The 14,094-nt window shown below is 41.2% G+C and overlaps 1 protein-coding gene across 1 annotated transcript in view; it reads right to left on the bottom strand.

The window, feature by feature from the left end:
• Positions 1–14,094, bottom strand: part of PKHD1 (PKHD1 ciliary IPT domain containing fibrocystin/polyductin) — a 426,879-nt gene that overhangs the window by 237,464 nt on the left and 175,321 nt on the right. Inside the window, exons 37-42 of the mRNA XM_060110064.1 lie at positions 11,486–11,696; positions 10,041–10,198; positions 7,602–7,793; positions 4,113–4,238; positions 1,288–1,344; positions 923–1,053 (exon numbers count right to left, since the gene is read on the bottom strand). Of these exons, the coding sequence (XP_059966047.1) occupies positions 923–1,053; positions 1,288–1,344; positions 4,113–4,238; positions 7,602–7,793; positions 10,041–10,198; positions 11,486–11,696 (875 nt within the window). The remainder of the gene's footprint in view (positions 1–922; positions 1,054–1,287; positions 1,345–4,112; positions 4,239–7,601; positions 7,794–10,040; positions 10,199–11,485; positions 11,697–14,094) is intronic.

The raw sequence follows: 14,094 nt of genomic DNA, 5'->3' as shown, positions 1-14,094 counted from the left end.
CCTTAACCCTTTCATAGATGGTCCATGGGACAAAATTATTGGAAAAGGGGAAACTAAATGGCCTTCCCGCTACTCTGATGCAATTCCTCATTCACGGATCTATGGTTAAACTACCAGAAAAATTAATTTCTTAAAGTGTTTAGAGAGAAATTTACCAAGAAGAAGTAATGTTAAGTTGTATTAAATAATTGGATAAAAACCAAGGCCATCAGAGTGTATAGTTGACCCTTGAACAATGCAGGGGTTGGGAGTGCCAACTCTCTACACAGTCAAAAATCCGCATATAATTTATAGTCCACCTTCCATATATATGATCCCTCGGTGTCCATGGTTCCACATCCAAGGATTCAGCTAACTGTGGATAGTGTGGTAGTGTAATATTTACTATTGAAAGAAATCCAAGTGTAAGTGGACCCATGCAGTTCAAACCCGTGTTGTTCAAGGGTCAAATGTAATTCATTCATCCTGGAATGTGATGTGATCTCATGCACCTCGTGACTCTGCTGACCCTCAGTTTTGAACATCCTTAAAGGGCAACAATATGACCACATTAGTATAGTAACATAGTGAAGATTTAGTAAGTAATTATTATTGGAATCGAGACCAAATTCAGCAACCACAGCAGACGGCTCAGGAAGATATTTTAGTTTGCATTAATCTAAATGACCAGAAAATAATCAATATCTACTTTGTTTTGCTTTGTATAAATATTGCTTCAAAGGGTGTTCATGGGAATTCTGAGGGAAGTGATAGCATTTATCCTGAAGCACTGTTTAACCCAAAATCATAAAGTTGTTTCCTGTTACCATTGTGCAGCTAGTAGATGCTGCATACCACACCACTGATGCTGCCACTCTGGTTAACTTCCAGAGTGAATTTTATGCCTCTCATTTCTGACCGTCCTGGGAGCTGAAGATCTTACCTCTACAACATTGGTGGGATCGCGGATGTAGATACCAGAGGGTGTCATCATTTCAGTACTGGAAAGTCCCTCGGCGCCAGAAACACTGATGATCACATTGTTTCTTATTATATTCCCCTGTTCTGACCAGTCTAATTTAAGAAAAGGGGATTCACCAACATAATTAAAATGTTCTCAACTCAACGTTCTTATTTCTACTAATACACGTTATAGTTCTCATCATGCATATACGTACATGTATATATATAAACATCTAGTGTGTTCAACAAATTTAAGATATCTAACATACTGCCAGCAGGCTTGTCTATAAAATGTATGTGACTTAAATGGATGGTAACAGTTTTAAAACCAATTTACATATTTACCATTTTCTCTTCCAGGAATAACCTCCCAAGGGATATAACTTATCTCGGGGGATGTACCTAAGAACAAAAGATCATGTTAGCTCAGCACGTTTCATGCCACCCAGGAAAATGAGAGATGCTGAAATACTATTTCTTTTTCTTGGTGTGGCTTGTCTTGATTTTGTGTTGTGTTTTTATCTATGAACCAGACAAACAGATTCATATTATGTGAACTTTTTAGTTCTAGAGTATCATGAATCAGAAGCTCATTTTAAATTAAAAAAATAATAACAAAGAGATAGATCTACCGTTTTACTTCTTAGGAAGAGTCTGACTGTCTTTGTAGTTAAATGTCACACACCCCTGTGTCAGGTCCAGCCCCATCCTTAGCTGTTTGAATTGGCCACCAGCCATCTGCATGCCCTTCTCTTCCCCTGGAAGAGCAGGAATGTCCTGGAGGAACAGGCTGGACAAGACCTGAGACCCTCACAGTCAAACCAGAGGTTTGAAATAGAAGAGAATAAAAGAGCACAGGCCATGCTACATAGAGATCAGCCACTTACGTGGTATCCACACAGAGCAACCCCACAGACCCCCTTTCTTCTAGGTCTTTAGGTGTCTGGGCTTCCCATGTCACTTCATGAGTCTGAGTGTGAAAACTCATCTTGCATGGATTGAGTACATTATCTAAAATGCACTGACAGATATTCTAATTCCATCACCTGTAATGCAGTAGATGTCAAGAGCCTCCAATTCATGATATCCAAGCACTCAAGGCCAAATTCCTCCTGCAGGTTTTCTTCCTTGCCTAGTTAATGTCTATTCCATATAATTGTTTCCTCCTAAAATAATATTGTTAGGGTACCTCCCTGAATTTCTGTTCCAGGTTTCAAAAAACTTTTCTCTTACAGCAACAAAAGTAAGAATAAGCAAAGTCAATCCTCCACGTGTTAGTCTGACTGCCCTGTAGCTGTCCTTTTCCAACCAAAAGACTTTCTTTCACCTGATGACTTCTATTGTCCTTAGCTCTTTGCCTTTTCGAGCTTGAGTTAGTTTACATGATCCATAATTTCCCACTAAACAGTTTCCCTCTCAGGGTTAGAAGCTTTCTAGTGTTGATCTTAACAGATCATTCCTAAATGAAACATACACATTTTCTCACTGATGATATCACAGAATTTATTTAAATAGACAACACTATCTAACAAGTACAGTTAGAGTCTTACTTTCTGTGAAAACCTCTGATTTGCTTTTTTATTCCAATATAACCAAAGACCCATTGTTCATTAATACATTCACTTCTTTCAACAAATATAACTCCAAATGCACTAGTTAAGGTGCTAAGTGTGAAGGGGACAATGTTCACATGAAATCTGGTGGTAAAACACATGATCAGAAACATGATATATAATTTTTAAATCAATAAGTAATGATTGTTGGTAAAGGAGCTCAGACAGATGGACTTGCCTTGGGAGTGTGGGGGAGACACTCTTACAGGAGAAGAGTGAGTGGTATGAGCAGAAGGAAAGAGCCGTGCAAAGGCCCTGATGCAGGAGAAAGCATGGTCTTTGGAAAGAATTAAAATAAAATAGGTCCGGGGCTTCCCTGGTGGCGCAGTGGTTGAGAGTCTGCCTGCCGATGCAGGGGACACGGGTTCGTGCCCTGGTCTGGGAAGATGCCACATGCCGCGGAGGGGCTGGGCCCCTGAGCCATGGCCGCTGGGTCTGCGTGTCCGGAGCCTGTGCTCCGCAACGGGAGAGGCCACAATGGTGAGAGTCCCGTGTACCGCAAAAAAAAAAAAAAAAAAATAGGTCCGTGCAGTTAGAGTACACAACGAGAGGACAATAGCAGGATAAGTGTACCAAGGTTAATAAAGGCAAAATCACTAAGGGAGTCTTTAAAGCCAGAGTAAGGATTTTGGATTGTATTCTAAGAGAAATAAGCAGTTTTTAAAGGGCTTTAAGGAGAGGAGTGACATGATGCAATCTGAGATTGTTAAGGATAATTCTAGGCATCGCAAGGGGAATGAACTTTAGGAAACAAAAGTGGATACAAGTGACCATTTAGAAGATTCTTGAAACATGGGCTTCTTCAGCAAGCCACAAGAGCAGCAAAGAACAGAATTCAACATTTCTAACTCCTTGTTCAACATCCAGGTTTGACACTCCATGAGACTGCACAAAAACCTATTTATGTGACTTCGAATTATTGTTAAAATTACTGACAATAAATTTTAAAATCTCCCATTATATATTTATTAATCTGAACTGAAATGCCATCTTTAAAAATCAGTTTCCTCAGAAACAGACTCAGAGACAGAGAATAGACTTGTGGTTGACAAGGAAGGGGTGGAGGAAGGAAGGATTGGGAGTGTGGGATTAGCAGATGCAAATTATTACATATAGGATGGATAAACAACAAGGTCCTACTGTATAGCACAGGGAACTATATTCAATATCCTGTGGCAAACCATAATGGAAAAGAATATGAAAAAGAATATATATATATATATATATATGTATATATATATATATATATATATATGTATGTATAACTGAGTCATTGCTGTACAGAAGAAATTAACACAATGTTGTAAATCGACTATACCTCAATAAAATTTAAAAAATAAAAATAAAAAAGAAAAAATCAGTTTCCTATTGGTAAAGCTTAGTTAGCCAATCAGTAATGACTAAATTTAAAATTAGAATTTTTAACTACGGCCTATTTCTAATGACCAGAGGCTAAAGTTTTTACAAATTGGAAATTTAAATTTGGGGATGATTCCTTTTAGAAAATGATGTGTCCTCCACCAGAATGCCAAAATTAAACAAGCTTGTTTCACTTACCCACCAGCAGTGTGTGGCCTAAAATATCGTAGAACACGTTACTGTCCACCTTCAGGCCCAAGGTCCTGGACAGGCTGAGGCCTCTGCCGAAAGATCGCCACACAGTACAGCCCTGCATGTAGGAACCTGAAAAGAAAAGAGGAAGGTACAAATTAGATGGGAATCTCGAAGGTTCCTCACATGCTGTTAATCATCTCCAAAGCAAGCCAGAATATAACTAAGAACATTCTCCCACACAATATATAAAACTCAAGAAATACGGAGTTGGCAGCATAAATCAAATCAAGAAAATGGGCAGCACAGACCAAGGTACATCAAAGATACCAAAGATAAGCAGGGTGGAATCCAAGGACCACGTGTTAGTAAAGAAAACCACCTGAGAAAGAGACAGTATGGCCAAACCACAGAGGAATACATGGCCGTCAAGATTTCCAACTGGACGTCTTCTTTGGCATCTACTCTAATCACAATATGGTGGACAGCAGCTCAAAAGATGTTAAGGACGATGTGAAGAGCACTGCTTATGGACCAACACTGATCTCTGAAAACTGCCTCTGGCATGAGGAGAGGTAGTCATTATTTCCTGAGCTATGAAGTAATTTTTTAATTGAAGTATAGTTGATTTACAATGTTTCAGGTATATAGCAAAGTTATTGAATATAACCACCGTTGAATGCGGTGGTTTGTGAAACTGAAGGGGAAATACCCTCTACCATATTAAGAGACATTGACATTTTAGGAAAACCATTACACTGGCTCCATGGCATATTTTATGATCCCCAAATCATAAATCATGTATGTGGACTGAATCAATCAATGAATAAATATTTACTGAGTATCAACTATATATTTCAGGAATTGTGCCTTGTGCCGGAGACATAAAGATGAATAAAACTAAGTAAATTCTGAACTTGTGTATCTTGAGTCTGATGGAGGAAACTCACATTAAAATAATAAAGATGGGGGCCTCCCTGGTGGCGCAGTGGTTAAGAGTCCGCCTGCCGATGCAGGGGATACGGGTTCGTGCCCCGGTCTGGGAGGATCCCACATGCCGCAGAGCGGCTGGGCCCGTGAGCCATGGCCGCTGGGCCTGCGCATCCAGAGCCTGTGCTCCGCAACGGGAGAGGCCACAACAGTGAGAGGCCCACATACCGCAAAAAGAAAAAAATAATAATAATAATAATAATAATAATAAAGATGTATTATTTGGATAGTAAAATTATAAATCCTCAAAAAGGAGTTTTGTATTATTTCCAGGTAGTGAGAGAGATTATATCAATACCAAGTGTCTGAAGTATTGGAAAAATGACTTTGGATTATGTAATAATTCGACTTTTAAATTGGGACTCTCAATAAAATTCTCAACTATGATGTCCCCTAGACACAGAGCCTGTAGATTCCTCTCGACCTCAGCTCCTCCAGTATCAGATGCCCTCACATCAGTCACCAGTGAGTTAACCCATCCATACCCACTCACGTAGGAAACACTGCCTGCTGCAGACTTTTCCCGACTCCAGACCTCCACTATAACATCACTCCATCAGAATACGCCTGCCCATCTGAACAACCAGGAAGTACTAATGCGTTTACAGAGCTATCTATTGTGGGTGGAGGTCAGGGTTCAGTAAACCTTTAAAAGCAGCTTGCGTGCAAAGATTCCAACACTCTCCAACTCCAGTAACTGGGGACAGTTGGTCATACAGGTCATGGGAGTCTGTAGGGCATGAACCAATAAAGGATTCTTTGGCAAGCATGCCAGAAGTTTCTAACCTCTGTGTTAATGGGTTTCCCCCTCCCAGGAAACACATTTGCATTTTAACAGAGACCTACAGGAGATAATGTATTAATTCAGTGGATTTCAAACTTTTGTTAAGCACCGACCCCTTTTTCAAATAAAACTTAATGTATATAAATTTTTAAAAAGTGCAGGTACTCTGAAGCAGAGGTTGAGGAGGCAGATTAAGTGAATTTTTGATGGAGGGGTTGATTATGTTCATTGATAACTCATATGTGACTACTCCCCTCAATTCTACTGGAACCGGCCCACATCAAATATTCCTCAGCCTCATAAGCACCGTGAGAAGAAACAGAGAGAAGGACACAAAGATACTGATGGTCCTGATGTACTAGGGAAAGAGCCATGTGAGGAACCATCCTCCTATAGGGGCATAGAAAGAAATAAATAAGGTGGAAGAGATCTGGAAAATTAGGATAAGTAGACATTCTTGGCATGCAGATGATTTGAAATAAGAAAAAAAAAATGCTGCAGCTGTCTAGCCAGGATCTTGCTTTCAATGACCTCAAGGATTACTTTGTCATTACCTGTTGAAATCCCAGCACCTCTCAAGGCCCACCTGAACCTCCAATACGCCCTGATGTGCTTTGCCAGGCATCAACCCCCAGAGCACCACCCTATCAGGAAGGCAAAGCTTGCATATGTGGGTGTTGAGGTGCTGAGGTCTGGGGAGCATAACTGTGAAACGGAGCTGCTGTCCTCATCACTCAGCATCTGCACCCAAGTCTCTCATCTCTGTATATCAGATTGGCATTGGCATTTTGCCCTGGATGCTCCCACATCCCTACAACTTTATCTCAGAGCCTTTATCAGTACATCTGGTCATATTCCTCTTTTCTGATTCTGATCTTTTTTACCTACTTGTTCCCACCTGCCTTGGATGTCTCCTACTTCCTTCCTATCTCTTCAGGTCTGGCCAAGATCTGCACACTCTGCCCGCTCTATATCCCCTGGAAGAGTGCCTGGTTCTCAGTCATTCTCTCCCATTTTCCCAGCAGGAGATTCCTCTTCATTAGGACATCTTCACGAAGTGCTTTCCGCTAGCCTTGATTGATGATTTACGCTATTCAATGTCTATCTGCCTGCAGTCACAAAGCCAGTAAATCGTAGTGGCAGGATTCAAAACACAGAGTTGTGTGGTTCCCTCCACATCTGTTGTACCTATAGTGACATTTCTCAAAGGGTACTCCATGGACTACTTGTTCCAGAATAAGAAGGTTTGTTAAAAATTCAGATCTTGGGGGCTTCCCTGGTGGCGCAGTGGTTGAGAGTCTGCCTGCCGATGCAGGGGACACGGGTTCGTGCCCCGGTCTGGGAGGATCCCACATGCCGCGGAGTGGCTGGGCCCGTGAGCCATGGCCGCTGAGTCTGCATGTCGGGAGCCTGTGCTCCACAACGGGAGAGGCCACAACAGTGAGAGGCCCGCGTACCACAAAAAAAAAAAAAAAATTCAGATCTCTAGGCCCACTTTATATCAGAATTTGTCTCAGCAGGGTCTCTAAGTGAGAATTTTAATAAGCTCCCCAAGTGACTTTTTAGGCATGTTAAAGTTTGAGAACCACAGATCTAGGGTATAGTTATCCATCTCTGATCCTCCCATGTCCCCACATACCACCTACCAGGACCCCCTGCATGGAGAGCCTAGAATATGGAAGAGGAAAGAAAAATGAGACGTTATGCCTGGGCCTCCTTACCTCTCAGAGCTCCCACCAGAGTCAGCGAGCTCACATGCTTACAGAAGGCTTGCCCCAAGTCCCGGAACTGCACTCCCTTCAACTGGACCCAGCTGGGCTCCTTCGGAAAAGACTGAATGATGACTCTGGCCCCCAGATCCCTGGATCCCAGCATCTTCTCACTCTTGAAATACAAACAGTTCTGCAAATCACCTGAAACACAGAACGAAGTCAAGGGGAGCAGAAGTATGTACAATATGCTTCGGGACAAATCTCCCAGTACGAAACGCACTGTTGGCACAAAGGGCAAACCATGATTGTTTATTTCGTTTAATAATCTTACTTCCCTTTTCCTTTGATTCTCCTCTTTGGATTACTAATTAAAACATCCAATAACTAGGACATGATGTTGCCTTCACTCTATTATTTCCAGAAGCCCCCAAATCAATCACCTTAATTACTGTCACAAAGAGGATGACTAGAACCCACAAACCCAACCTAAATAGATGTTTATTTCAATCCAAAAGATCCCCCGGAGGGAGTGTGCAATCAAATGACCCTCTCGTGGTGGATAATTGTAGGGAAGAGATGTGAGCGCTGAATGTAACCACGGCTCTTTTTAGTCTTGAGATGTCCAGTGGGGCTTTCCCGATATTTTGCGGCTTTATGGTTTGGAGGCACAGCAATCATGCCACTGAAGAAATGGCAGAGGGCTCCAGAGGAGTGACTGAGCAGCCCCCCACACCACGGACTCCTTCCCAGCAGAGACCCTAGTGAGAACAGCAAACAGCATGAACATAGCACCACACGCAACTACCAAAGTGTTGTGACCTCAGGGTCCAGAAGCTTTGTGTTGACACATGGCATTTGGTGGTGTGGACTGACCTCAGGATGGAGAAGAAATCATCTCCTGAATTAACTCTCTATTATCCAGGTTAATAAACCAAAGAAGAAATGTCACTAATACAAAATGATGGACCATTCAACAGTCATTTGCCAGCACCCAAAGGATGAATATATAAGGTGAATAAAGAGGTGTTTTATATTTGTACACTTTGTCACAATTTTGATTATATATGACATTGATCCATAATGTTTTCCAGTGTCCAGGCCCCTTGTTATTGTATTTGGCTACCTTGTTCCCATACTTGAGCCCCACACAAAGAAGAGGTGAGTGACATATTATTTTTTTAATAAGGGTCTATGAATTTTGTTTTATTTTTAGAATTGGTTAGTAATGTTTAAAAGCTGTGGTGTAACTAGGGTTTTCTTTCCATTAGGAGACAACAGATTTATACTGGTGTAAACCTAGAAGCATGGTCTCTCTTGCAGCATGATCAAATGCCATGATCTGTACAATATGATCTGAGAATACCTGTATGAGAATTACCAAGAGAGTTTGAATAGACTGCAGGTCCCAATTCAGCGGAATTGTTAAAGTTGGCAGTCACTGGATTCTAACCCACTGGATGCAAACCTTTTTTTCAGAATGACACATTTATAAGCTAGATGACTAGAGGGGTGGGGAGTGGGATCAAGGTCCCTCTTACCCAACCACATCCCAACATTACACCCACAGGCATCTATACATAGGCATGACTCAAATCTTTAACTCCAGCCTTGACATTTCTTCCAGGCTCCAGACACTACCAGACATCTCTACTCACGTGCTAGCCTGGCATCTCAGCCCTGACATGTACAAAATTAAACCATGATCTCCACCCTCCCACCCCCAAAACCTGTTCCTCTTCCCATCTCAATAAATAGCCTCCTCATCCATCCAAAGCTCATGCCTGGGAGTCATCCTTGACACCCACACCATCCTGGACCAAAGTTGACAAATGATATCTTCACAACATGTGAAAGCCTCATAATCCACAGCCTGGGAAACCAAAACATAACCTACTAAACTAACCATCCCTGAAATAGATGTTTAATAGGTACATCAGTGTGATTCAGTGCCTGTTATTCTTCTAGAAGATAAATTGACTTTTTCAACCACTTACTTAAAGTATGTGGTAATTTCACTCAGAAAACAAACTCTAAAAGTGGGGGTGGTGGAGGGAGGGAAGAGCCTTACAGGCCTAGCCCATAAGAATGTGCTGCCTGTATCCCTGACTCTGGCATTAAACAGTTTTCCTGAGAATTTTAGAAGAGGCCTGGAATCAGTGTCAAGACTTCATTATAACCTGGAAATTTAATTCAACTCTCCAGATTTCATTTTTTAACAGGAATATTCTTCCCCATAAAAATAATTACTTTCTCAGGCAGATACTTTTGTCTATCTCTTTCACAAGGGGGTTGAAGGCAGGAGGGGAAATGATGACTTATCAAGAGCATTGTGAAAACTACAGAATATTAGGAACATGCACTTGAAAGAAGTCAACCATACCACTTATCATTGGACAGTAAGAACATTCTTTTTCAACCACTGGACTTCCCAGCAAAATGCTTCTCTACCTTCTGAAGCATTGGCCCTCTGGCATGAAGCAAGGAGCTGCACCCTCTCATCAGTGAGATTTCCCTGTATGGTAACACTCCTGCTGAGGAGAACCACCATGACCTTTAAGACATGGAGCTCTCCAGCCACCCAGTTCTCTGTGGAGTTGTGAGAATACCTGAAACAAAGAAAAAGAAAATGACACATCTGAAGATATCACCCAAAATCTTTGTTGTTGTTGTTGCATTATTTTTTTAACATCTTTATTGGAGTATAACTGCTTTACAATGGTGTGTTAGTTTCTGCTTTATAACAAAGTGAATCAGTTATACATATACATATGTTCCCATATCTCTTCCCTCTTGCGTCTCCCTCCCTCCCACCCTCCCTATCCCACCCCTCTAGGTGGTCACAAAGCACCGAGCTGATCTCGTGCTATGCAGCTGCTTCCCACTAGCTATCTATTTTACATTTGGTAGTGTATATATGTCAGTGCTACTCCCTCACTTCGTCCCAGCTTCCCCTTCCCTTCCCTGTGTCCTCAAGTCCATTCTCTACGTCTGTGTCTTTATTCCTGTCCTGCCGCTAGGTTCTTCAGACCTTTTTTTTTTTTTTTTTTAGATTCCATATATATGTGTTAGCATATGGCATTTGTTTTTCTCTTTCTGACTTACTTCGTTCTGCATGACAGACTCTAGGTCCATCCACCTCACTACAAATAACTCAATTTCGTTTCTTTTTATGGCTGAGTAATATTCCATTGTATATATGTGCCACATCTTCTTTACCCATTCATCTGTCAATGGACACTTAGGTTGTTTCCATGTCCTGGCTATTGTAAATAGAGCTGCAATGAACATTGTAGTGCATGAATCTTTTTGAATTATGGTTTTCTCTGGGTATATGCCCAGTAGTGGGATTGCTGGGTCATATGGTAGTTCTATTTTTAGTTTCTTTAAGGAACCTCCATACTGTTCTCCATAGTGGCTGTATCATTTTACATTCCCACCAACAGTGCAAGAGGATTCCCTTTTCTCCACACCCTCTCCAGCATTTATTGTTTGTAGATTTTTTGATGATGGCCATTCTGACAGGTATCACTCCAAATCTTATTAGGAATAGTAAGCCACTAAATTAGCCTAATTCTCCATCTGGGGCTCTATTTCTTTAGAAAACTCAGATAAAGAAGAGTGAACTATCATCACAAGTATGCGAAAATTAGGAACTATGCTGACTATTGCACTGACCATCTACTGCAAGACGAAAGTTCTAGAGTCTTACCAGAGAAACTTATTTAAGAAGTCTTAATCTTCCAAATGTTTCATGCTTTGTAATCTTCTTGTCAAAATGTCTACTATTATTTAATGTAAAAATGCATTATCGAAAGACAAACAAATGTCAGACACCAACACAGTGAAGACCTCATCTTATTCCATCTAAAAGGAGCCAAGGTGACATGCAGTACCTCAAGGGTGACCTCAGATGGAGGTCTGTATTCTGCGCAGTCTCCACAATGACAATCTCTTCCAAGGGCTTTGCACCTTCTGCACCCATCCCACTGATGACAATGACTTCATCCCCCGCGTGCCAGTCCACAGCATCTTCCAGAGCCAACACTGTGTCACGGGCATAGGCAGCTGCTCGAAGATGGGTGACCACTACTTCTGGGAGTGAACCTAAAGCAAATCCGAGGGAAACTTGCCTTTAGACATTTTAAAAACTTATTATGAACATGATGTTATTCAGCCAAAAAAAATCCTGTGAAAGAAGAATCTGGGAAAGCAAGCTTCAGGCTCAATAGGCACCAATGGCTTCACTTTTTTGGATATTGGGTTTTTTTGTCTGTCACACAGGGACAATAAAAGTAATCCAGGGGGCTTCCCTGGTGGTGCAGTGGTTGAGAGTCTGCCTGCCGATGCAGGGGACACGGGTTCGTGTCCCGGTCTGGGAAGATCCCACATGCCGCGGAGCGGCCTGGGCCCATGAGCCATGGCCGCTGAGCCTGCGCGTCCAGAGCCTGTGCTCCGCAACGGGAGAGGTCGTAGCAGTGAGAGGCCGGAGTACCGCAAAAAAAAAAAAAAAAGTAATCCAGGATAGAGAATGATATGGGTGAAAAACACAGGAATTGGAGTCAGACTAACTTTACAGTTGAATCACAGTCTTGCCATAGTCTAACTATGTTTCTCTGGGTGATATACTTAAAGGTGGGTCTCAGTTTCCTCAGTTACAAAGCAGAAGCAGCAAAGCCTTCCCTCCTGGGGGTTTAGGACAATTCAATGAGAAAATAACTGTGAAACAACTAGCGTGGACCTTGCCACATAACAGACCCTCAATATATTTTAGTCTTCTCTCTTCCTTCCTTGCATCACACTGTTTTGAGGATGAAATTTGTCACCTCTTTCTTCTTCCAAGTAGACTCTCCAAGATAGAAGTTCACCATGTATTTCTAAACTGAAGACTTCAACTCACTGTACAAATAGTAATAGCAGAGTTAAAAGTCAAAATTACCCTCAGAATGGTTGTCCTAAGTCTCAGGGTATTAAGTGACACCCTTATACTGTAAGACAAGGTGTATCCAGGACAGGATGGCTCAGCAAAGCTGAACAAGGGGGAACGTGTGACTCTAGATATCTTGGTTTGTTTTAGGCTTCAGTGCAGCTGTCTGATCCTCCCCAAACCAGTACGCTGCTCCTTAACCAGTCTCATAGTTCACTCTGGCCTTTTCCAGCAAGGGTCAAGGCAAAGATGTTTTTCCAGCCATTACCTGAAGCAATACCTCGGAAAACACAAGGCTTACTCCCAACTCCTCCTTTCCTCAGCACATTTCCTTCCTCCCTCGCAATAGATCATAATTTACCTCTAGCCCACAGCAACTTCCTGTCCTCCCTTGTTGCACTAAAGTAATAATACTTGAATCTCTAACTACAGAGGTGGGCAACAATAAATCATTTTCAAATTATTTTAAACTTTCCTCTTTATTTATTTGTCTATGTTGGGTGGCGGGGGCATTGTACCAGTGATGTTGTTCTAGGCTTAGGAAGGTCTCTGGGTTAATGATGTAATTTCCAAAGTTTACTTGGGCAATAATTTTATCTTAAAAAAAATTCCCAGAGTTCAAAATTTCTAATTATAGAGCAGGTGAAAATTAAGACATAAATCATCCCAAAAAGAAAATAATTTTAATTTTTTTTCCTGGTTTGTCTGTTTTAACCTTTGGAAACAATAAATGAAATAAAGTCTATTTTCATGTATATGCATATATATGTGAATTTCTATGATCTGTTCTGGAATGTCTGCACAGAAAAATCTCTAATATGCATAGAAAATGCTTGTCAAGGACAAAATTCTATTAAACGCTGTGATCAATGGTTCATAATACTCAGTCAATACTCAACAAACACCTGCTGTGCACCTATCAACAAGCAGCTACATGTGGCAGAACCAAGAAAAGGCACAACAAAGATATTTTTTAGCTAATCATTCTTATAAATAATAGTCAAGTTAGAATGAGTGGGAAAAAATCACAGAGGATCTCTGAAGTGAATTTTTAACTATTAACATAAACTTAAGACCTTTCAAATGTTGACAGAGCCTCTAGAAAGCAGTAAAATTATCTCATAATTTATTCACCCTCATTGCAAAAACAACACACCTCTACATGTCTGACTAAAACATCAACCTGAGTGTCTGGTGAGTGCCAGCCTCATATTTGCAGCTACATAGCAGATATGGATATTTGGATGAGTTACCATCATCTCAAACTGGAGAATGTCAAAATAAATTTAATAATCACCTGAGCTAGACCCTCTGCAAACAGCTTTTATTCTTCTGACCATTATGCATTGTTCTTTTTTAAATACATCCCTTGTTTGTTCATTAACCTGCAGTATCTGCCTACAGTACTCAGTAACAAAGGCACAAATTCCCTTCCTGACTTTCAAGAGTCTCCTTAATCAGACTCCACTGTATGGTCTCTGACTCCTGAATAAACTCTCCATTCCAGGAAGCCTCTTTACTTACTGTACTTCTCATTTAACAGGATCACTCCTACCTCTACTCCTTTGACTGTTCTAT

This window comes from Mesoplodon densirostris, chromosome 10 (genome assembly GCF_025265405.1).
Source record: "Mesoplodon densirostris isolate mMesDen1 chromosome 10, mMesDen1 primary haplotype, whole genome shotgun sequence".
NCBI classification, from domain to species: Eukaryota; Metazoa; Chordata; class Mammalia; order Artiodactyla; family Ziphiidae; genus Mesoplodon; species Mesoplodon densirostris.
Note: the sequence above shows the minus strand (reverse complement) of the source record. Positions and strands in the feature narration are given on the sequence as shown.